The 22950-nt window shown below is 57.4% G+C and overlaps 1 protein-coding gene across 12 annotated transcripts in view; it reads right to left on the bottom strand.

Annotated features, from left to right (window-relative positions):
• DGKZ (diacylglycerol kinase zeta) overlaps positions 1–22950 on the bottom strand; it is a 42123-nt gene that overhangs the window by 10084 nt on the left and 9089 nt on the right. For 2 of the 12 annotated variants that reach the window (XM_059141001.1, XM_059141000.1), the window contains exons 1-5: positions 7243–7376; positions 2159–2893; positions 1702–1810; positions 1172–1267; positions 776–850 (exon numbers count right to left, since the gene is read on the bottom strand). In XM_059141001.1, coding sequence (XP_058996984.1) covers positions 776–850; positions 1172–1267; positions 1702–1810; positions 2159–2874 — 996 coding nt within the window. In that variant the 5' untranslated portion in view covers positions 2875–2893; positions 7243–7376. Of the gene's footprint in view, positions 1–775; positions 854–1171; positions 1268–1701; positions 1811–2154; positions 2894–7242; positions 7377–20004; positions 20279–22324; positions 22516–22950 lie in introns of those variants that run through there. The other 10 variants (XM_059141009.1, XM_059141005.1, XM_059141007.1 and 7 more) reach the window with 8 other exon arrangements.

Genomic DNA, 22950 nt, shown 5'->3' with positions numbered 1-22950 from the left:
ATGGTTTACTCCTCCCAGCACCCTGCTCCTTGCCTTCAGACTTGTGCGGGCTGCTTCCTGGAGACCATTAGCTCATTCCTGGAAACTGCTTTGGTTTCCACCTTGGGCTCTGGACCACTCAGGGCTATGTTTGTTTCTCTTTTCCCAACTGTCCCTTTTCCCAACGGCCTTAGCATAGTTAATGGGGAAACCTCACTCTAGGAGTCAGGGGCAGGGGCAAGTGGCCCACATTAGCCGTGTTCATGTTGTTCTTATCCTACAGGCTTTCCCATGTGCTGCTGGGGTTTCTGCTGCCTGGGGAGCCCTCGCACCTTCTGTCCGGACCTGCCTCCCCAGTGCTGCCTCTACTTCCCTTTGGAAGCCCAGGGCCCACACGTGCCACCAGCTGTCGATACACTGTGGACAACAGTCCTTAGGGCAGACAGAGCCAAACTGCAGCAAGACAACAGCCCTTTCTACATGTGAACTTAGGCACAGGTAAAATGGTGTCCTGGCTGTCACTCATTCGTTCATCCCACTGAGTAAAAGTGAGCCCCACTCTGTGCTAGGTTTGTTTAGGGCAGAGGGGACAGGGTGGATACAAAGCAGAGAGACAGGATTCAAGAGCGGGCATTCCAGCTCCGGGGTCTTTGGCTCTTCCCACCACGCGGGCTGGGACATTCCTGGCAGGCAAGGCTTGTCACGTGAACATGCGTGTGGAGATGCACACGTGTGCACTCTGAGAGGCCTTGGGCACCTAAGGGAGGGGCGGGAGGGGCTGAGGCCCGGTCCTCACCTTCTCCAGCTGTTCGATGCAGGGGGTGTGCACCACGATCTTGCAGGCTGCACACTTTCTCCGGGACACTGATTTCTGCTGCAGAAAATGAAGAGAGGGCCCTGAGGCACCAAGTAACTCTGTCCAGAACTCTGCCCCAGGGCGGGAAGAGAGAGCCTTACATGTGCCCCAGCACGGCTGCCCTCTGCTCACTGGGACATCCCAGTTCTGGCCTCAGAGCAGAGCCCCCATTCGTCCTGCCGTCCTTGGGCAGCCCTCAGCAGGGGCGCGCAGGTGACTGTCTTGTTGCCACCTTCCCTTCCAAGGGCTACCACTGCCAGACCCACAGAGGTCCACCCAGGGCTCCTAGACGCGCCCCACCAGCAGGGGGCAGCCTGCCACCCAGAGCTCACTCACCAGCATCTTAGCTACACAGTACTGCTCCCCAACATAGCAGAAGTCCCCCGACACGTTGGTCTCGAACCAGATGTGTTCCCCATACGTCGCGGACTCCTAGACCACGAGATGAGCGTGCTCAGCGCAAACCCGCTACCCGGCCCATCAGTCAGTCCCCGCCCTGCCCTACCGACTCACCATCCTCCCAAGACAAACCTCCTCCGGCCACCACAATCTACTTTGCTCCATCCTGTTTCCCCACTGTCCTTACTTTTCTTTTTTTGAAGGTTAAAAAAAAGTCTTAAGTAATCTCTACACCCAACGTGGGGCTCAAACTCACAACCCCCGAGATCAAGAGCCACAAGATCCACCAGTGGAGCCAGCCGGGCGCTCTTCCCACTATCCCTGCTCTTGAGGGCTTGGCTCAAATGTGGCCACCCCAGCAGGTCGGCCCTGGCCCCAAAGGCCCACAGGCTCCTCCTGCAGCTGCCCCCAAGCCCAGCAGGGGCTGGCACCCTCCTGTCCCTCTCTCCCAGCACCCTGCCACTCACGCTCCAGTCCACAGTGCTCCGAATCTGCCGCTCCGGCTCACCGCATGGGGCTCCAGGAGTGGGAGGAGGGGGTGCCAGGTGCTGGAGGCCTGACTTGGTGATGGCTTTCCTACAGAGGAGGAGATCGCTGAGGCCAGCTGAGCGCCTGGAAACTCTGCTCCCCCCCCCCCAACCTGGGGTGTCTGTCCTTGCTGCGACTTCAACCCCTGGCCCAGCCAGGGATGGCAACGAGGAAGATAGGGGCCGCCCCACGGCAGCCCAGGACTCTGATAGGTTCCCTCCAGGAAAACCAGCCCTCCTCACAGCCCCTGTGGGGTGCACTGGCTTCCAGGCACTGTCTGGAGCTATTCCCCAGAGAGGGGGCGCCCTCGCACCACGCCAAGCCTGGAGGTCCTTCCTGCAGGCCAGCCCCCTCGGGGGTCAGCACACTCGCCCTGCCGGCCGCAGCTATACCTACGCAAGCAGGGCACTCCAGGCCTGGGGTCCTGCCGACTTGCGCCGCAGGGCCACCTGACGCCTGCGGGACAGCGGGCGCACACAGGCGGGCATCGGCGCACCAGCGGGGGTGCCCGAGGCTCTTCGGCCCCCCGCGCTGAGATGCTGGCCTGGAGACCGCTGCTGGCTGAGGCGCCGATAGTAGCCGTGCAGGCCCCACAGGGCACGGTCATACACCGCATCAGCCGGGAGCAGGTGGGAGGAGGCCCGGCGCCGGCGCAGGCAGCGAAGCATGGGCGCGAGGGTGCCCTGGTGTGAGGAGGGCCCCAGTCTCCTGGTGCCTGGCTGGGTAGCACTCGGTGCCGCAATGGCCACATCTTCCTCCTCGCTCATGCCTACGAGCCCTGCCAACAGCAGGCGTGTGCCCAGAAGCTGGGGCCCGGCCGCGGCAGGCTGCAGGGTGGGCCCCTCATCCACGATGAAGCGGGGGTTGCAGGCAGGGGGCACGGTGCTGGAGCGCCGGCGGCTGGGAACCCGGGCGCCCCCCCCACAGCTCAGGAGGCAGCCCTGGAGCTGTGCACTGGAGCGGCGCCGCTGTGCCAGTGAGGAGGACGCCTGCCCGGCGGGGGAGCGGCGTCGGGCCTTGCCTGTGGGCAGCCCCACGCCGCTGAGCCGCCGCTGGCCCTCCCCAGGGCCAGGCACCTTCCGCTGGAAGCGTGTCCTAAAGAAGGTCTCCATGGCAGGGGCAGACAGACAGCTGTGGGGCAGAGACCAGGAGCATCAGGGGCTGTGCCAGGCTGGGGCCTGCCCTGCGCCCAGGAGCCCAGCCACAGCCTCTGCCCTTTGAGTGGACAAGGGACACAGGGAGGAAAGGGGAGGGTCCACGGCCTCTGACCTCCATCAACATGGTGTCTGATGGTACCACGGAATCCTCAGGGGGCCCATCTTTACCACGGGGGGAAGCACTAACACGCTCCCCAGTTATACCCTATGCCGCCCCAGGAGTTATGGGGGAAGGGCTTCCGGCTCCCCATGAGGCTCCCCGTCCAGGCACCATACACCACAAAGCCCTGGCCTTTGGCTCCCTAGCCTGAAGCTGATGGAAAAGAAAAAAGGAAGCTGGAAGCCCGCAGTCCTGGGTCCCAGGTTGCAGTTGGCCTCCTCAGACTGAGGGGCCAAGGACAAGCCTTTTCTTTCCCTCTCTTTGGGCCTTTGTTTGGCTACCGACTCAGGGCAGCCCGGGTTTAGGCGTCCCCTCCCAGGATATGGCACAAACTAAGCTATGATAATAAAATGAGGCTCTCTGAAAAGAAATTCAGTCCAGTTATGCCCCTAGACTCTCTCAGGCGCAAGTCATGGGGTCAGGCTGAGAGGGCACTCGACGCGGAGAGGATGTGACTTAGGGATCAAAGGGCCCTGGGGACCAAGGCCCTCAAGACCAGGGGAGAGCCACCCCAGGCCTCACGCAGAGGCACCCTATATGGGGAGCAATGAGAAGCCCGAGCCAAGAGGAAAGGGCTCTGGCTGTGCATCTCTATCTAGCTCTGAGGGGCTCCGAGAAAGAACTTTCCTGTTCTAGACTGCTCTGTCTTACTGCGCTGCAGAGGCCTAGTACGCATCTCCCTCATCTTCCTCGTATGGAAGGCCGGATGAGGTCTGCAAACCCTTCCGGCCCAATGCTAGAAGCTCCAATGCTCCACCCAGAGCTCCCTCCTGAGGGAGGCAGGACCCACAGGATGATCCTTCCTCAAACCATCCTCCCTTGACCTGTGCTGAACATGGGCCCAGCTTCCTTTGCAAGCTCATCTACTCCTGGCTGCCCCATCTTCACAGGCTGCTGGATTCCTGCACCCTCACTTCTGAACGGTGGGGGAAGGGCAGGAAGCCCAGTAGCCTTGGGTAGGGGAAGAGGACAGGAATACCTTCAGAATGCCCAGCGATGCCTGTGCCCCGCCATCGGGCCCTTGCAGCCACAGAGAGGTCTGAGCCACAGTCATGGGACACCTGCCTAGGCCCGACAAGAGAAACACGTCTGCCTGCTGAGGGCCTGGCAAAAGTCAGGCACGGCTGGTGCAAGCCTTGGACAAACAGGGGTCGACGCTAGGCTAGGCTCGAGGACTCAGGCCCGGGCTGTGCGTCTATTGGCTGTTTCTCCCACCGCCCACTCACAGCCCTGTGAGTCTGGGGGAACAACGCCAGGCTAAAGCCCTGGATGGGTGCGGGGGTATTCAGGGAGGGGCACACAGAGCCAAGGTGTGGGGAGGCAGGGCGCGTGGGGAAGCAGGGTTGGAGACTGCCTGTTACAGGCCCCCGCCTCTGCAGGGGACAGGGAGAAGGGCAGGAGTTAAGCTGGGCGGGCAAGAGGACGGGGCGTGGGCAGAGAGCTCCCGGCTTCCTAATGCAATCAGTATCATCACAGCGAACGTTTATTGAGCTCACCAGGTGCCAGGCACTCTGCTAAGCCCTTCACAAACACACGTGTCATTTTATAAGCCAGAGCGAAGCGGAAGAATAGGTCTGAATCCTGCCATGTTCTTGATGGGAAACTGAGGTACAAGGTGGTAACATGCCTGAAGTCCATAGCGAGTCAATGGGGAGCCAGTGATGGAACCCAAGTCTGCGTGAAGGCAAAGCCTGTACCCCAGAGCGGCGGTGGAGAATAGGCTCCTTCCTTTTGGGCTACAGGACTGGGGCTGAGTGGGGAAGCCCTAATAAGAGCAATAACAGCCCCACTGACAAAAGACCTACAGTGGAACGGCCCTGAGCTAAGTACTTTAATTTACCGTCACACTTGATCCCCAGCACAACCCTGTGAGGCCTGGACAGGTACAGCATGTGGCCCAGGTCACAAGGCCGGTAAGCGGCAGGACCAGGACCCAAACCCAGGGCTGCCTGACTCCAGACTGTTCAGCACCCAGGGAGAGAAGCCTGGAGGCCTGGCTGCTCACTGCTGCCTGGGCGCTGACTTGCCAGCGCTCCCCCAGGGTGTCAGCTTTCCCCAGCCGTCTGGTCAGGCCGCCCTGTGACAGCTGCCCAGCCTGGAGGAGATTAGTCACCCGGACACACCGCCTGATGCTAGTGTCACCCAGAAAACAAAAGGCCACAGTCAGTAGGGGGGAGGTGCTGTGGGCACTCTGAACAGCGATGAGGTCTGGGCCCTGCCTGCTGTCCCAGACCCAAACTGACAAGAGGGGCCGGGGGCGGAGGCCGCCTCATGATAGGGCGGCAGCCGACAGGCGCTCCCATGGCGCTCTGGCCCACACGCTGCTGGGCAGCCCCAAGTGCAACCGTCCTGGGGCCTCATTGGCTGCCTGGCAGCACGGTCCCTATGAGTGGGGAGCAAGGCAGGCTAGGCCAGGCCACTGTTGGGTGACCGTCCCCACACGGGCCTCAGTTTCCTTGTTTGTCCAAGGAGGCTGTGAGACTGGCTGAATTGATCTTTTATGAGAAGCTGTCCAGCAAGGCACCCATGCCTCTGTGCTCCCAGTGCCCCCTCCCTCCCAGGCCCCATGCTTCCTGCTCCTCTGGTCTCCATAGAAACCTCTGTCCTCTGGTCAGCAACAGCCTGATACCAGACTTCCGATCTCTGCTGAGGCTTCTTGTAGGTCCAATGAGAAGCCCTGGCTGGCCTCAGGCCTGTTCCAGCCCTTCCCCACAGCACGGCCCTGAGCGGTAGTATTTTCACACGGCGTGCTCTCCCATCTCCATTGTCCCATGCCTTACGTGGGTAGGTCACTGCAGGAGGCCCCACAGCGTTCTGACACCAAGAGCCGAGCACAACGTCTACCCCCCAGCCTTCTCGTGGGGGACCTGAGAGAAGCCTGTCACACCCAAAGGGGACAGGATGGGAAAGGACTCAAAGGCTCCATGAACCTCCAGCTGGCTGCTGAGAGCCTAGGGAGGGAGGACAAAGGATGCTACAGGAGAGACGCCCATGGTGGCATCGGCCATGTGACCTGGATGAACAGCCCCCAGTGTGTCTACAGGCACCTGCCAGGGGGTGAGCAGGCATGTGTGCCCTAGCTTCGCTGGCTACTGGCTAGAAAGAACCAGACTCCCTACCTCCCAGCCCAGACTCTCGAATACCCTATGTTAGTCTCAAGTGGAAAAGCCCAAGGGCTTTGGAATCCTAATCTGCCATTGCTTTCCCGGCCATGGATCAACTAGCCTTTCTGACCCTCAACTTTCTCCTCTGCAAAATGGGGGTACCAACCTAGTTCCGAAGGCTGGTGTAAGGGAGGTTCCAATAAAGTACCTGGTGATACCTGGCAGAGGGCAGGGCCTACACCGGCAGCAGACACAAGGGCCTGTGGATCATGCCACTCCTGGGGTTTGTCTCTGCCCGTGGCCAAAGTGGAAACCCAGAAAGGGAAGTAGGGGAACCCAGGGTGGTCACCACCCACCACATGAAGAATAGAGCCTGACAGCCAGAGTCACCTGGGGATCTGCTCAGCTGTGACATGTCCTCTGCCCCTTGCACCAGGCCCGGCCCCCAGAGGTGCTCACACAGGATACCCCGAGGGATGCGGCCAGGGTTCTCACTCCCTCAGGCTCCTCCCCTCAGGGAAGGCTGGGAATGGCGCACAATGGCCCCATTTCCAGCAGCCCCAGAGCAAGGGCCTGGAGTGGCCTCCCCAGGGGGATACTGGTCAGAAGCCACCTCTGGCTGCTCTGCTCCCACAGCCCGAAGGTCAGAGGGAATGAGGTGGGGACAGTGGGAAGGGAGCGCAGCCTGGAGCCTGCTGAGACAGGGTCTCCCTCTCTGAAGGTCTTTACTTGCTGAGAGGAGCCTGCTCGCAACAAAACAAAACAAAACAAAAATACACAGCGGGGAGCAGGTGGCCCAGCCCTGCACAAGAAGGGCAGCAGGCAGGCCGTAATGTTTACCTCCACAGGGTCCGGTGGGTGCAGGAGCCCAGCCCACCCTTTCCTTTCCCTTCCCTTCCCTCCCCTTTTCCGAATGCTTCAGAGCCTCATCCAGGAGTGGTGGTGCGTGGACCCACCCAGATCCCTTCCTCCCCAGACCCACCCTGACAGATACAGGAAGGAAGAAGCAGAAGGCAAGGAAGGGTTGGGGAGGAGGGATGGGGAGGAGTCCCCTTTGACCTGATCTAGAAGGCAGGGTGGCAGGCACGAGGTGGCCGAGCGGGTGGGGCCCTGGGGTCCCTTGGGCAGGCGAGCCCCAGCTCTGGCTCCAGCTCCAGGCTGCTGGCCTCTGGCTGAGCAAGTCCTAGTTTGGAGAGCCAGCGCTGTGGCTGCTGCTCTGCCCCCTCCCCCTCGCCACCCTCCTCCCCCCTGCCTGAGCAGCCGTTATGAAAATAACCCCATTGGTAACCAACTGCACTTCCTCTCCCAGCGGTGGCTCCAGGCCCTGCAGCAAGCAGGCGGCCGGTGGGCGGGCGGGCACACACATATCAGTCCTGCCTCCTGGCTTCTCTTCCCAAAGTTCCCAGAGCCAGGCTGAGCAATAGCCCATTGGCCTCCCCTCCACCTGGCACCCGGCAGAGCACACACAGCCCCTGCCTTAGCTCCTGGAGGTTTGGGGAAGCAGAAGTGGGGGGTGGGTCGTGCCCCCTCTGGCCACCGTATGTCCTCTCGTACCCACTGGATAGGTGTTCTGGGGTCTGGAGCAAGCATATGAGACAGCTAATCACTGGTGCCCATCAGAATAACCACAAAAACATATGTGTCGAGGCTTTCACCACTTACAAAGCATGTTTTCATAAGCATTATCAGACAGGACGCTTATGATTCTCCCGCGCGGGGGGCATTATGGTCCCAGCTAAATCAACAGGGCCACCTGAGGCTCCCGGAGGCCCGGGACTGTCCGAGCTCAGAAGTGGCTAACCTGGGGCTGATCAACCCAGGTCTCCCGGCCCTGCCAAGGGGGCCTGCCAGAGCTGCCCTGCTCATGTCCCGGAGAGGCCAGCCCATGTCACACTCACACTGTCCAGAATGCCACCCCTCTCCAGCTTATACTCCTGGCTCTCTAGGGTCGAGAGTGGCAGCCCTCACACGTCCACCACCCCTTGACACTCTTTAAAATTACTGACGATCCCCAAAAGATTTTGTTTACGGGGGTTAGAGCTACTGCTCTTTACCGTATTAGTAATTAAAACTGAGGGGGCGCCTGGGTGGCTCAGTTGTTAAGAAGCTGCCTTCTGCCTTGGCTCAGGTCAGGATGGAGCCCCCATCGGGCTCCCTGCTCAGTGGGAAGCCTACTTCTCCCTCTCCCACTCCCTGTTTGTGCTCCTGTTCTCGCTGTCTCTCTGTCAAATAAATAAATAAAATAAAAAGAAATTAAAACAGAGAGATTTAAAATATATGGACTCATCTAAAAACAATAAACTCCTGGGTACCTCAGTCTGTTAAGTGCCTGCCTTTGGGTCAGGTCATGATCACAAGGTCCTGGGATCGTGCCTCCTGTCGGGTTCCCTGCTCAGCGGGGAGCCTGCTTCTCCCTGTCCCCCTGCTTGTGTTCTCTCTGTGTGCTTCTCTCTCAAATAACTAAATAAAATCTTAAAACAAAAATAAAAACAAAATCAAAACCCCCCAATAAGCTCATTATGTGTTAACATAAATAACACATACTTTTCTTTTAAAACACAAACTGTATTTTCTTAAAAAAAAAAATAGCTAGAGGAGTGTCATTGTTTTAATTTTTGCAAATCTCTTTAATTTCTGGTTTAATAGAAAACAGCTGGATTCCCCAACTGCCTCTGCAGCCAGTCTGTTGTGATACGTTTCAGTAGAGCATGTGAAGAAAATTCTGCCTCCCTCTGACATGTCATTAGAAGATAAGTATTTTAATGGGCTTTTCAGGCAGTGATGGATGTTCTTCTTTGCCACTATATCACAATATGACAAGTGGTCGTTTCTTAAAGGTTAGTGGCTATGTGGAGTCTGAAACTGTATCAATGAACTTTTTTTTTTTTTTTTTAAGATTTTATCTATTCATTTGACAGACAGAGATCACAAGTAGGCAGAGAGGCAGGCAGAGAGAGAGGAAGGGAAGCAGGCTCCCTACTGAGCAGAGAGCCTGATACGGGGCTCCATCCCAGGACCCTGAGATCATGACCTGGACTGAAGGCAGAGGCTTTAACCCACTGAGCCACCCAGGCGCCCCATCAATGAACTTTTCACTCTTGTATTCTGAATTCTGTAACATCGAGCATTGGAAAATATATTTTAGTGAGTTATGCAGATCTGCCAAATGTTGACACATTTCCTTATACAAAATCAAGAACTCACACTTGCTAACATCACCACTGGTCTCCTCAGAAAAGTCCTTAAAGTCCTGGGAAGCTGTCAGGCCCTAGACAGTGGATACAAGGTTTCTAAAATTCTAGTTTTTGCTTTTCTAAGGCTCAAAGTTTACCATTAGCAACAAATACTGATACTGGTTTTGAAGTGGCAAGCTCACTTCATTCATTTCTGAGAATATGTCTGCCAGATACCCAAGTCTGAAGACTTCTGTCTGTCAGGTGTTCTTTCATGTTAAAATGGTATTCCTTAAAACACGTTAACTCGCACAGCTTGCAACTCAGCTACAAAGCTGCTTTTCAAGGGGCGCCTGGGTGGCTCAGTGGGTTAAAGCCTCTGCCTTTGGCTCAGGTCACGATCACCCAGGTCACGATCACCTGGGATTGAGGCCCGCATTGGCTCTCTGCTCAGCAGGGAGCCTGCTTCCCCCTCTCTCTGCCTGCCTCTCTGCCTACTTGTGATCTCTGTCAAATAAATTAAAAAAAAAAAAAATCTTAAAAAAACCCCAAACCTGCTTTTCAAGACAACCGTCACAGTCCGGATTGCAGCAAAACTGCCTCCTCCACACAGAATATGTGGAAAGAGGTAGACTCGAGGATTTGGACTTTGTAAAGTTAATACTTTTTGTTGCATCTTGCTGTCGTGAGCGGGAGGCATACAACGGCTTCCAGTCTACGTTGGGGCCACTGCCTCGGTTTGTGCCCAAGTTCCAAGCTATTTCACTCCACCCTTGCCTCTGAGGCGTGGGTACGACTGTTAACGTGGTGAAAAGGGCATGAGCCAGGGTAGCTCTGAAAGTACAATTCTGCAAATAGTGTTGATAGCTCCAACCCTCTGCAAGGGTCGAGGGCACCCCCAGGACTTTGGGAACCACTAGTTCAGAAGGAACTCCAAATCCTCTGGCCTGGCAAATGTGGTTTCCGTGCGGCAGTAACTCAGCCTCCTATGCTGACAAAAACCGGGTTCTAACCCAGCCATCCTCTCCTCTGTCCTGCACTCTGGCTGCGCACAGCCCACCTTCTGCCTGGAATACTGGCCCCTTCCCCCCTGCTCACAGCTGCCCAGCCAAGAAGATACCACTCCCACCGGTCACCTCACTCTAATTATTCGGCTTCTTCTCGGTCTCTGGACCCCTGGAGCCCTCATTCTTTCAAATCCATATGCCTTGTTTCTCTCCCAACCCCACTGGCCACCAGGCCACAAGCTGCTGGGGGCCAGGGCCCAGGGGCTGTATGTTGTGGGGCGGGGGGGGGGCTGGAGAGCACAGCGCCTGGCAGGGAGTCCAGTGTTTACCACTGATCAGCTCAGGAGGAAGGAAAAGGGAATTCCGTGGGGGAGGGGCGAGAGCCATGAGGGAAGAAAAGGGCTTCCTCTGCCTCAGGTACCGCACCCAAGGGCTGACCACAAGGCCCAGGCCGGCCCAGGCCACTTCTCTTTGTTGGGCACAAGGGGATGGCAACAGCCTTTGTTCCAGCAGCTATCTTCCTCTCCTCTCCAGAGGACCCGAAGAGTGACCAGCAGAGACCCCTGTCAGGGCTGGGTGCCACTGCCCACTCCCGCTCTCCATGGCTTTCCTTATGAAGCCTGGACAGCGGGACATGGCAACATGAGGGGTGTGGGCAAGGAGGGGAGAGGAAGGGTGACTCAGATGCTTGGGGGCTGGGGCCAAGCCCCTGGTCTGAGCTCCTTGGTGTCCCGAGTCCCTGTCTCATGGTCTGGCTCCTGCAAAGCCTGGGAGAAATGTCTGTGGAATGACAGGCTCATTCCTTTAGGGTCTCCCCTTCAAGCCATCCTGCCACCGGCACCACAGGTCGTTCCAGAGCGCCCGCCGACCCAACTGGCCTTCCAGTGTCCGGTGAGCACAACGCAAAGCCCTTGGCCTGGACACAACTGGCCTCTCCTCTTCCGTACTTTCTTACATTTTATTTGACAGACACATAACGTGCTTTGTGCCAGGCACTGTTCTAAGCATTTTACAAATTTAAACTCATTGAACCTCATTAAAATTAGTAGTAGCATTATCCCCATTTTATAGGTGAGGAAACTAAGGAACAAAGAGATTAAATAACTTGCCTGTGGCCATACAGCTAGGAAGTGGCAGAGCTGGGGTTCCAGCCCAGGAGTCTGCTCTAGGTCCATGCTTCAAACCCCTCACTCCCCACCTCTGGAAGGGGTTCTCTGTGCTTGGCCTCTGGCACCCAGTAGTCTATCTGAAACGCCATTCCCATCTTGTGCTTAGTGACCTCTCTCATCTTCTTCTTCTTGTCTTTTCAGAGTTGGCTCAGACACTGGCTCTGCTGGAAAGTTCCTCCCAGCCCCCTCTCCCAGGGGGGCGGGGTGGTGAGCTGCTCCCACGCTTGGGCCCTCTCTCTGTTATTCTCAGCCATTAGCACTAGTTTGCAAGCCTGTATCCCACACCAGACTGTGGGCCCCTGGAGACCAGGAACTGCCTGTAATTGCATCCCCAAGGTCTAGAAGTGCCGGACGAGGACCGAAGAGTGAATGGAGGAAAAAGTGAATGGTCCAGGCTCTGCTGCCTGGATGAAACTGAGAGCACAGAGCTTCAGGGCACACCGACCCAGAGGCTGGCCAGCTCCCGAGGCCTTCCCGCCGGCACTGGAGGGACAAGTTGCTGGTTTGGGCTGCGCTCTTGTGTCTCAGAGGCACACACTGAAACTGATCCCTGACAGGGTTGCCCATATCTCTTAGTGTCTCCCAACACCCTGCTGGCCCCCAGGTCCTTCTTCCCTCGTGGCTGTGGCTGAGACCTCTTGTTGCCTTCTCCTGTAACTGCAGCAGGCTCCCATTCCCCATCTGCTTGGAGCAGCATGCACCATCATCCCTCATTCAAAATTTAACTCCCGGGGCGCCTGGGTAGCTCAATGGTTTAAGGCTTCTGCCTTCGGCTCAGGTCATGATCCAAGGTCCTGGGATGAGCCCTGCATGGGGCTCTCTTCTCAGCGGGGAGCCTGCTTCTCCTCTTTCTCTCTCTGTCTGCCTCTCCACCTACTTGTGATCTCTGTCTGTCAAATAAATAAAATAAAAATCTTAAAAAAAAAAAAATTTAACTCCCTTTCTGAGCTTTCTGTCCATGTTGCTCCCTCCTCCATCCCCTAGATCTTCTCAGAATCAGCTGTCAACCCCTCCCCCACGACTCCCCAGCCCTGCCTCCATGCACCACTCACAGGACCTTTTCCTGCCTTCGAGGCAGACACTGTGCCTAAAATCTCTTGGAGAAGTTGCAGGAGACAAAGAGCTTTTGCAAGGATGTGGACCCAAAGGTCCAGAGGGGTTCCATCTCTGACCAGCTACAGGACCTCGTCAGGTCTCTCACCCTGAGCCTCGATTTCCTCACCTGATACCTGGGGTTAACACCTCCCTGTCTTGCTCACGGGAGCTGGAAAGTTTGTTCATGGAAACCCATTCCTCAGTTGACCAAAACTTTCAAGACAGGAAATTAACTCCAGAGGCCTAAACATTAGGACAGCCACTCTGGAGCGCAGCTTGACAATGGCTGTCTAGAGGGAAAATACACCACCGTGTCACCAAGCACCAGCGGCCCGAACACACGAGGAGCTGTGGACTGGAACAGTCCCTGAAGGACTGCTTCCAGGGCAAAGACCCCGCCTGCGCCCGGACTTCCATCAGCAGGGTACTGGGCAAACAGGCTGTCTGACAGTTTCAGAAAGGATTAGTACACTGCAGCCCAAATGGGCACACCAGAGCTGAGGTCTCAAGACGCCTAAATCTCCACAATGATATGGAGGAAAAAACCCTTAATTCCGAATAGGTACAGCATGCCATTTAAATCCAGTGCAGAGGGGCGCCTGGGTGGCTCAGTGGGTTAAGCCGCTGCCTTCGGCTCAGGTCATGATCTCAGGGTCCTGGGATCGAGTCCCGCATCGGGCTCTCTGCTCAGCAGGGAGCCTGCTTCCTCCTCTCTCTCTCTCTGCCTGCTTCTCTGCCTACTTGTGATCTCTCTCTGTTAAATAAATAAATAAAATCTTTTTAAAAATAAATAAATAAATAAATCCAGTGCAGAACCACACAGAACAGTACTACCTGTTGCTACAGACAGACACACCTATGTAGGAAACATTTTTTAAAAGGCCTGAGAATACAAATACCAAAACACAGGATTGCGGTTTCCTCTGGGGAGGGACACATGGGGCCTCTACCTCCATCTAAAGCAGATACAGCACAACGGTAAGATTTGACCGAAGCGGTGGGTGTTTCATGATTCTGTACGCTTTTCTAATTGTAAAATATTTTGTGGTTTTTAAAAGATTTTTAAAATAACTCTTTAAAAACGCCCTCCCCAGCCCCCGAGGGAGAACGGCTCCCTGGGGTTGCCCTGCATCTTCCGAGGATGGGTTTCAGCAGCGGCATGGAACCCCAACTGTGTTCCTTACACTGTCTCATAGTAAGAACCCCGTGTCTGTGAGGCCGGAAGGTCTCCCCCCAAAGGATGCCTTCCAGAGTGGGGGTGAGCGGGTGGCAGGTTGTGTCAGTGGGGTGTCTGTGTGGGCTGGGGAGCAGGAACCAGCTTGCTCCCTTTCACAACCACCCCCGCCTTAGTAAAATGTCAGCAAGCTGGGGAAGGGGGGGCGGAGAGCCAGGCAAGCTGTTAACCCGCGAGATGCTGATGCTGGGGCGTGGGCGGCGCAGGCCCGGTCTCCCAGACAGCTATTTTGGCATGTGCTGAGATCGGGCTCAGCCCTGGCAGGGGAGAGGCCTCTACGTGGGAGCTCTGGACTGGCGCTCTGCCAGGAGCAAGGGGGAGGAGGTCTTTGAAAGGGAGGGAGAGGGTTCTGGGGCCCTTCCTCTCTCTTCAGACCTCTCACTGTGAGGCGCTGAGTACAAGTGAGGCCCAGTGCACTGTGCTCTCCTCCCCAGCACCTCTCCCCAGGCCACAGGCCACAGGCCACCTGTGACCTCAGGGTGATATCAAGGGTTCCTTTGCACATGTCTCGAGTCTTCTGCAACCTGTGCTTTGAAAGCAAAACAAAAGATCACAGACTTGCCCCTCTACTCCACACCCAGCTGGGGAGCCCAGGACAACCGGCTCCCAACCCATTCTCCCTCATTCTCTCGTAGTCCCATTCCCAAGGGTCCCCCCTAGCCCACCCTTGCTCCCCCTGCAGATGGGATCCTGGTGGCAGTTCTCTCTTGGGGTCCAGGAGCAGGACGTCTCATGGGTCTTCACTCCCACACAAGACACAAATCTCTTCATCTCACAGAGCACTCAAGCCCCTTTTTGGGCTCTACCAGTTTGGGCCTGGGAAACTAAAACAGAAGAAAAGGGTGCTAGTAAGTAGGACGGCCTGTGTTCTGAAAAGATCCAGTGGGAGCTGCGTGATTCCCGGGCCAGGCCTCTGACCTCTTTGAGCCTTTGTTCCTCCTCTGTAAAATGGGAATAAAACCAACTACGAGATTGTTCTAAGGAGTACATGAAAACAACTGTTAACTGGCAGACGAAGATGAGCTTGCACATGACATGCCTGGATGCAGGGGAGTGTGGGGGAGGGCGGGAGTGGTTGTGACCCCCTCCTCTCCCTGGGCCACAGAGTCCCTGGTCTCACTCAAACCTGCTCTCCACCACCTGACTGGGTCCCTTGTGTCTCAGCTGAGGAAGGGGGCAAAAAGGAAAGAGGGCAGATGGGTAGCTAGTTCCTCGAGGTCGCCTGGTCACTGCTCTGGCCTACTCTTCCCCACACGAAACTACCTTCCAAGGCTGCCAGCCCTGACTAGAGTGCCAGGCAGGTCCCATGCCGAGAACTCTGGGGGTGCCCTAAGGGTATCAAGGCCTCCACAAAGGAAACAGAGAAAGCAGTCCAGGGGAGCAAGAAATGAGTGCTTGGCACCACCCACTCATCTCACCCAGGAACAAGGGCCGCTGCTAAGCCTAGACACAGGTGCGACAGCTTCCCCTTCTTACCCACGCTGTCTCCCGTGATGACTTTGAGAACTACTCAGGTGGCGGCAGCAGCCATCAGAAGGAGAGGCAGAGGGGGCAGGGAGGAGGACAGGTGGAGGTGGGGTGGAATGTGCTGGATGGGGAGGATTCCTCGGAACACAAGGAAGGCTGTGGGGTCCTAAGATGTGGTACAAACTGACCTAATACTGGAGTCAGGGGACTGGTGCTGGTGTCCCAGATAACCCCTAGCTGGCTGTGAGACCTTGGCCCAGTCAGGGCCACATCACTGGGCCTCAATGTTTAGGGCAGGGAAGGGGCTGGGCCAGGTGCTGTGGAGGGCTCCCAAAGGGCTTGCCTTCTGCCTCCTTCTGACCGGCTCTGTCCTGGCAGGTGGGGTATCAGGTAACCGGCCGGTGGGCGGTGGCTGTGGGTCCACCCACAGCAGGTGTTTGGTACAAGTGGACTGGCTCCAGGAAGAATCTCCCCTTCCACCTCCCTCTCCACAATGGTAGCTGTCGCCCCCCTGTGTCACTCTAGCAATACTGCAAGGACAAGTTGCCCATCAGCTTCTGGACCTTGAAACTCTCTCTAGCCTTTGCAGGGATATAGGGACCCGACCTCTGCTTCTCCTGGAGCCCAGCACAGGCCAAGTCTCAGAGCCAGTGTGCCCACTCCCTTCTTCTCTGCTTGGGGGGAATGACTGGTAAATTCTGGAGAGGGCTCCAGGAAGCCGAGGAAGGATGGTCTGATTCTCTTGCCCCTACCTCCCGCTGCCCAGGGCCAAGGCTTTCTGACGAGGGTCACTCAGTCCTTCTTCCATCCTTGCCTGGGAGGACACCATTCTCCTGCTCTCTTTGGGAGCTGGGGCGGCTCCACATCTTGAGATCTGACCTTTTCCGAGTATGACACAGACAGAAATTGATAAGAGTTGCCCATCCCCTCCCCTGACTTATGAGCCAGAGCCTCAGGCGGGTGTGTGGCAGCAAAGGAAGATAGAGAGAGAGAGTGAGAGAGAGAGAGACCCATTCCAGTTCCTGACCTCCGCCAGCTCCATGCTCGCATATGACATTACCGGTGGGGGTGGGGGCATGCACAGCAGAATGGGGTAAACTGACACACAGCTCAGCAACCGGGGTCACTTTTTCTTCTCCAGCTGGCAGGAACCCAGGGACTCTGACTTGCATCTGGGCCACTCCCAGTATTAGCCTGAGTAGGACAAACCACTCAAAGAGGCCCCTTTGCTCCCAGACATCCTGGCACCACGGACAGGGGTTTTTGCTCTGCAAGAGGCATCCCTCAATACGTGCCGCCCAACCACTGCAGAAACCAACCCAAACTTCAGCTCAGGCAGCCCAGCGGACACCCTCTACTGGTCTGGACTTCAAGCCCCGGCTCACTTGGGGCCATGCGGCATCACCTCTCAATGGGACCTATTGTCTCAAACTTGTTCCACAGGTGCATTTCATGCCCTCTGGGAACTAAGGACTTTGAGCACTAAGGAAGGGCAGGGGTGGCAGAGCCAATGCTCAGGCTCCCAGGGGCTCTGGAGGCCCAGGCTCCTTATGTCTGGGTGTGTGAAGCGCCAAGTAATTTCTGATGCCCCTGAGGTGCAAAACCAGTTAAACCACAGGCTGTGCGACCTGCCCAGGGTCAGGCTGCTGGGACCCAGCCAGGGGCTAAGCGAGTCCTCTCTCTAGGTGTGCCCTGGAAGAGCAGGAGGGGACAGGAGTCAATTTGCCTCCCATTTGTGACTGACTACCCCCTAGGCCAATAGGATCTGAAGGATAAGGACAGAGGAAAACCCATTTGTCCTGGGATTAGGGCAGGGCCTATACGGACTCTTCCAGGAGGGGCTGATGGTTCCCAGCAAGGATCCATGAGGTGGAACTGGGCTGGATCATAGCCAAGCTTTTTGTCTTGCTATGCTAAAAGAGAAGAGATTCTTACTGCTCCCCAGATTCCAAGAGGGTGAAACCAGTTGTGGGGGTCTGAGATGCACTTTAAGGAAAAACCTGACAAAGAGGCTGCCATTCAGAGACTGTTCTACCTGCCTAGCTCGGGGATGGCAAACGCGCGGCCTGGGTACCACCACTGCCCCTCCCAAGCCCACAGCAGAGTGCTGATTATAGAACTCAACCACCAAGCCAAGACGGAATACAGCAGCCACCGCCAATCTATTTGTTATCTTTGGTCCTCCCTTCTAGCCACTGTCAATTCACTTATCAGGTCCCTCAGCCCCAAGGTGTGAGGAAGGCCTAAATGCAGAGGGTAGAAGCCCAAGGAGAAGCAAGAGCCTGGTTAAGGATGAACATGGAGCCTGAGGAAAAGATGGAGGTGAGGGGCTGGCTTCAGCTAGGGCACTGGGGACTTTCACCTGAAAATGGAAACCAGCAAAGGTGGCTGGATGAGATAAAAAACATTCAAGCCGCCAGGTCCAAAACAAGTGTACTATTCCAAATGTCTGCCCTTCCCTACAACCCAAGCAAGGCGGAGGAGGTCAGCCCCAGTGGGCATCTGAGTCTCTTGAGCTCCCAGGCCTGTCAGTAGAGTCTTCTCTCACTGCCCTCTCCCTGGCTATGGGGTCTCCAAATATATTCATTTCTGAATGCCCCACTGCCCAGCACAGCTACTACACAGAGACACTTCTTACTTCCAGATCACTGTTTGATTTTCTTCTCATTAAGCACCTATCAGATCACTTACCATCCCCAGAGTGATGTCATACTTTGGTCCTCAAACCCAGGAGCATATTAGAAACACTTGTGAAGCTTAAAAACAACAACAACAACAACAAAACCCCGTCCAGGCCCCATCTCCAGCACTGATGAGTTAGGCATGCTAAGGATACGATCTAGAAATCTGAATTTCCTAAAGCTCCCTAGGTCATTGTGATGTTCTGTTCAGGAACCTGGTCTAGAGAAAGGGTTTTGGACTGCAGTTCAAACTATCGCTCCTTTTTCTTTGCTGGGTGATTCTGGGCAAACCACTTATGTCTTTGAGCCTGTGTTTTTCCTTATCCATAAAAATGGAAAAGTCCCACCTCTCCTGCTTGGAGAATTACGTAAAGGTATTTGTTGGTTCTCTTGCTTCTTGTTCTTTCCCCCCTGAACGTGCCTGAGGTTCACCCCACCTGCACTAACCTGTGCCCTTCAGGAGGGGCACAGCTACAGGTCTCAAGAGCACGACACTTGGTACCCTGTGGGCAGGGACAGGAAGCCTCTGGCGGAGCCCCTCCCTCCCCTCCGGAGCTTGTGAACACTGGAGGCTACATCCTGCAGGGCTGGGTGTAAACTGCTCCATCTTGTAGGGCTGTGGGTGACAGAATGAGGTACTGGAAGCCTTGCACCCTGCCCCGTTTTATATGGCACCGAAGCTTGTGTGGCTTCACAAGAGCCCACAGAGCTCCATCTGGCAGTGTGAGAATCCTGATCTCTGGGTGTGCTTGGTGACACAGACACAAAGAACAGGGCCCTGGCCACGGTAAGGCTGGCAGAGGGCACAGGTCAGCATTACAGGTTTGCCAAGCCGCACAACAGGAGAAAACTGCCCATGTTATTGGTGGGTAAAGTCTACCCTGGGAAGGGTCAGGGCAAAGCTCGAGGAGGGGGTGTGCCGAATGCCACAAAGCCAGGGCAACTGAAGAAAAGTGAGAGGGAGGCTTTGGGCAGGCTCCAAATGGTCAGAGTCCAGCCTGAGTTGGCTCTGGGGTCCTTAGCTGATTGGTTGCAAGCTCCCTGGCCAATGATAAGGGCAGGGGTCAGTCAGGAAAAAGCCCAAGGAACCAGGTGGGGTCCTCCTGGGGCTCCACCTACCCTCACCTTACACCAGGGCTGCATGGCAGGAAGGACTCCCAGCCAACGCGGGCACACATGCCATGAGCTGCCTGCCTTCCACCTTTCCACACCCTCCCCCAGTTCCTCACCAGAGTCCTGGTCAACCCCGTCCCAGGCATAAGACAGTGACATTTGGTGTGCCGGAGGAGGAGGAGGCAGCACAGAGCCTGAAGAGCCACAGCGCAGATTTCAGACTGCTGCCCACCCCATCCTTCACCCAGCAAGAGCGGGATGGGGGTAGGGAGAGCAATGCCTACCGCCTGGCAAAGGTAGAGGGTAGGGTCTCTCCACTAATTAAGAGCAATATAGAACAGGTGGCCAAGCACCCTCAACCTCAACGAGAGGCTTACAGTGATGAGCAATTAGCTCAGTTGCCAGTGTTCTGGGACAGCCGGTATCAACAGAGGCCATGTTCTGCAGATGCCGTGCAGTGGTGGTAGGCAAACCGCCCCACCGAGGCGCAGGGGTTGGGGGCGGCCGTGACACCTTCCCCACCTCACTGCTGCCAGGGGGCTCAGAGGAGGCCCTGTTCTCTCAGTGCCCAGAACGGGCGAGCGGCCAGTCAGGGGGGACCCTACCTGCTGGTCCTACCCCGCAGGCAAGTTGGAAGCAGACCCTGCCTTGGTACCACAGAGGAGGTGCGCTAAGCCGCGGGTGTCAGCGAATGACTCCCACCCGGTGCCAGTGCCGGGACTCTAGGAGCTGACCCCGACGCGGAGCCAAGCCAACTCAGCCCATCCGGCCGGCGCCGGGCGGAGACCTCCCCTCGCTGTCAGTCCGGAGACGGCTCCTCCTGGAGCCCGGCGCGGTGTCCGACCGGTGCCGCGGTGCCCACCCCGCTGCCGCCGCGCTCACCTGTGCCCGAAGAGACGCAGCCCGGGGAAGCGCCGCTTGTTGAGGCGGCGCGGCGCCTTGTCCGGCTCGGGACCCGCGTCGTGCTCGGAGCCACTGGACGAGGCGGAGGCCGACTCCGAGTCGCTGCTCCGGGCCTCGGGGCTGCCGTCCCGCGGCTCCATCCGGCCCTAGCCCCGGCCGGCGGCGGGCCCGCGGGAGACGCCCATGCCGGGCCGGCGGCCGGGGCTTAGCACGCCGGCTCCGCGCCGCCTGCCGCGACCATGGCGCGCCCTCGCTCCGCCCGCCCCGCGCCGCGCGCCCCCGCGCCCCACGCCCAGGTGCCCGGGAAGCGGCCGCCGCCACTCCAGGAAGTGCCGCCAGCCGCGGCCGCAGGACCCCGCATAGCTGGCCGGGCCGCTGCCTGCCCGCCGCCGAGCACGCCCCCTCGGCTGCGCGGCGGCACCGGCTCGCGGCGCCCTCTGCCGGCCGCCGGCCGCGCCGCCACCCGCCTCGGCGGCCAGGAGAGGGAGGAGCCCGGGAAGGGCGGGACCCTGTAGGTCCCGCCTCCCCACCCCTAGGCTGGTCCCCCTGGATCCCACAGTATTTCCTGGGGTCTCACACGCGGGCAATGAGCACACCCAGGCACACACGATCTTTTCCTCCTCTCAGCCCCGCCCTGAACAACCTACACGCTCACGAGTGAACCCCTGACGGGGCAGCTGTCACCACCACTCTGCCCCAGTCACACCGGTGCTGATAACTCTCTTGCACACCCCATGCCTGCTCACAACCACTCATACAGTCTCCGCCCTTACCCCCTTGGCTCTCCCAAATCACACCCCCAGGAACATAAGTCATACAGTGTTCCCCGTACACGCAGAACACACACGCCTCTCACACACACTTCTGCTCACTCATTACTTAAACTAAGAACACGTCTCACCCCGGCATCACACTCAGACATATACGTACCAGGACCAAAGTCACTTAGTGACCCTAGCACACGCCAACAGAGAACATACACGGTTCTCATACAAATTCATCTCCTCAGCTGTTCACAGTTGTTTCCAACCCTTTTGGACACGCCTAACACAATCGTTGTTTTCCCACAACAATATACAATAAATCCTCTCCATCTCTTACACTATGGGAGTCACCGGCATGCCTCTTACACACTCATACAGATGCACACAGAAGGACCACACTCTCATTCACCAAGATAGACACCCACAGGGAACATACACATCTTTCTCCTGCTCACAGGATCCCCCCTCCCCCGCCACCCCAGGAGAACAGTTATGGTGGCCACGTCCCTCTTGTACATGTACCATCCACCCAGAAACATGCCTCGAGGATGCGCGCACACACACACACACACACACAGCTCCACAGGCAGCAGAGGTCATCAACCTCTGGAGATGAGGAACGCAGTTGGAACCAGAAGAGTCCCCTGGGGGTGGCACAGCCAGGACACGTGCTGGGAACCAGCAGCTGGGCAGCTTCTGACAGCCCCTGCCAGGCTGACCAACAGAGGCCAGGAACCTGGAGAACATGGTCCTCTTCCTCCCAAACTCTGCCTCCCTGATGCCCACATCAGTTGCCCGCTGTTTCTGTTAGCTCTCCTCTCTGCAAAGCCACATCCTGTGTCACCTTCACTTTCACCCTCTCCAATGGGCTTCGTGGCAGCCCATTTTCCAGCCTTACCCAGCCACATATAACCAATGCTCAGGGCTGTGACCTATGGGCATGCCTGTGGTTTTGAGAAATAGCCGGTACCCAGAAGCTCAGAACTTTCTCCCAGCGTCCTTCAAGATTCCTGTGGGCCTGGAGAAGGTCTGACCTGGGAGGTCGGCACAGCCTTCCAGCTAGCAGAGGTGCCCGGGGGGGGGGGGGGGGACCAGGAGGAGGGCACTGAAATCCCCAAGTGGGCCTGACGCTTTCCTTCTGGGGTGCACGGGTCCCTCTGAGGAAGTTTCCCAATGGTTCTGACACCAAGCTCCGAGGGAGGAGACCAGAGAGGCAGCTGGAGACCCCACTGAGTTTGCTTACACAGCCTTACAATGCCCAAAACCACACTCCCGCGGGAGGCTCTTCTTCCCAGCCCCTCTGCTGTTAGCTCCCTCAACAACCCAGCCTCCAGCACACGGTCCCCCAACAACTCAAACATCAGAAATCTCCTCACCCTGTCAAGAGCCCCTTTGCCCTTTTCTGAGCCTCTGCAGAGCTGCTGGACTACAGGTGGGCAAGCTCACGTTTTCCACCACCCCCAACCGAGAGAAAAGAGGATTCAGAGAGGGCCAGAGGTCCCGCTGCCCATTCCTGGGCCACCTCGAGTACCTACTGTGTCCGGGGGGCCTCGGCTGGGATCTGTGGCACGTCCCAGGAGCGGTAGCGCCACATCTGCCTCAGTGCCCCTGGCTTTTCCCCTTCTTCTGTCCCCAGCGCCTCCGCGGGGCCCAGAGCTGTGGCCTCATCGCAGCCTCCCCCGGTACTGTGACCAGCCCCCAGTACGCTCATCCTGCCCGGCGACTCTCTTCCTCTTTCGGCACTTCCTGACCGGGGGGCCCTGCAAGAGGCCGGCCGGCCTGCCGGCTGCCCCAGAAGAGGACCAAGGCCTCGTAGGCGCCTTCCGCTGGCTGGGGCAGGAGGCTGGCTGGGAAGAGGAGCTGCATGGGAGGGCTGGAGGCAGGTGAGGACAAGCCCAGCCCAGCAGCCAGGAGACAGCCCGAGTCAGAGGCTGCCCGTCAGCCGCCAGGCTTGCCTGGGCTGGAATCTGAACCTCAAGCTTCAGTCCAGCCTTCCTCTCCATTCAGACTCTCTGTGCTCTTCCCCTCTTGGTCCTGCTATGATCTCCCGCTTCATCACAACTATGAGGGTAAACGGGCGGGCAGTGGACAGCCCCCACACTCCTCTCTCTCCTTCACACCTCTGTGAGCATCACACCATATAACGCAGGGCCGGGCTCGT

Source organism: Mustela lutreola, chromosome 1, assembly GCF_030435805.1.
Source record: "Mustela lutreola isolate mMusLut2 chromosome 1, mMusLut2.pri, whole genome shotgun sequence".
In the NCBI taxonomy this organism is placed as follows: Eukaryota; Metazoa; Chordata; class Mammalia; order Carnivora; family Mustelidae; genus Mustela; species Mustela lutreola.
The sequence above is the reverse complement of the archived record's forward strand: the minus strand, read 5'-3'. Positions and strand labels throughout refer to the sequence as shown.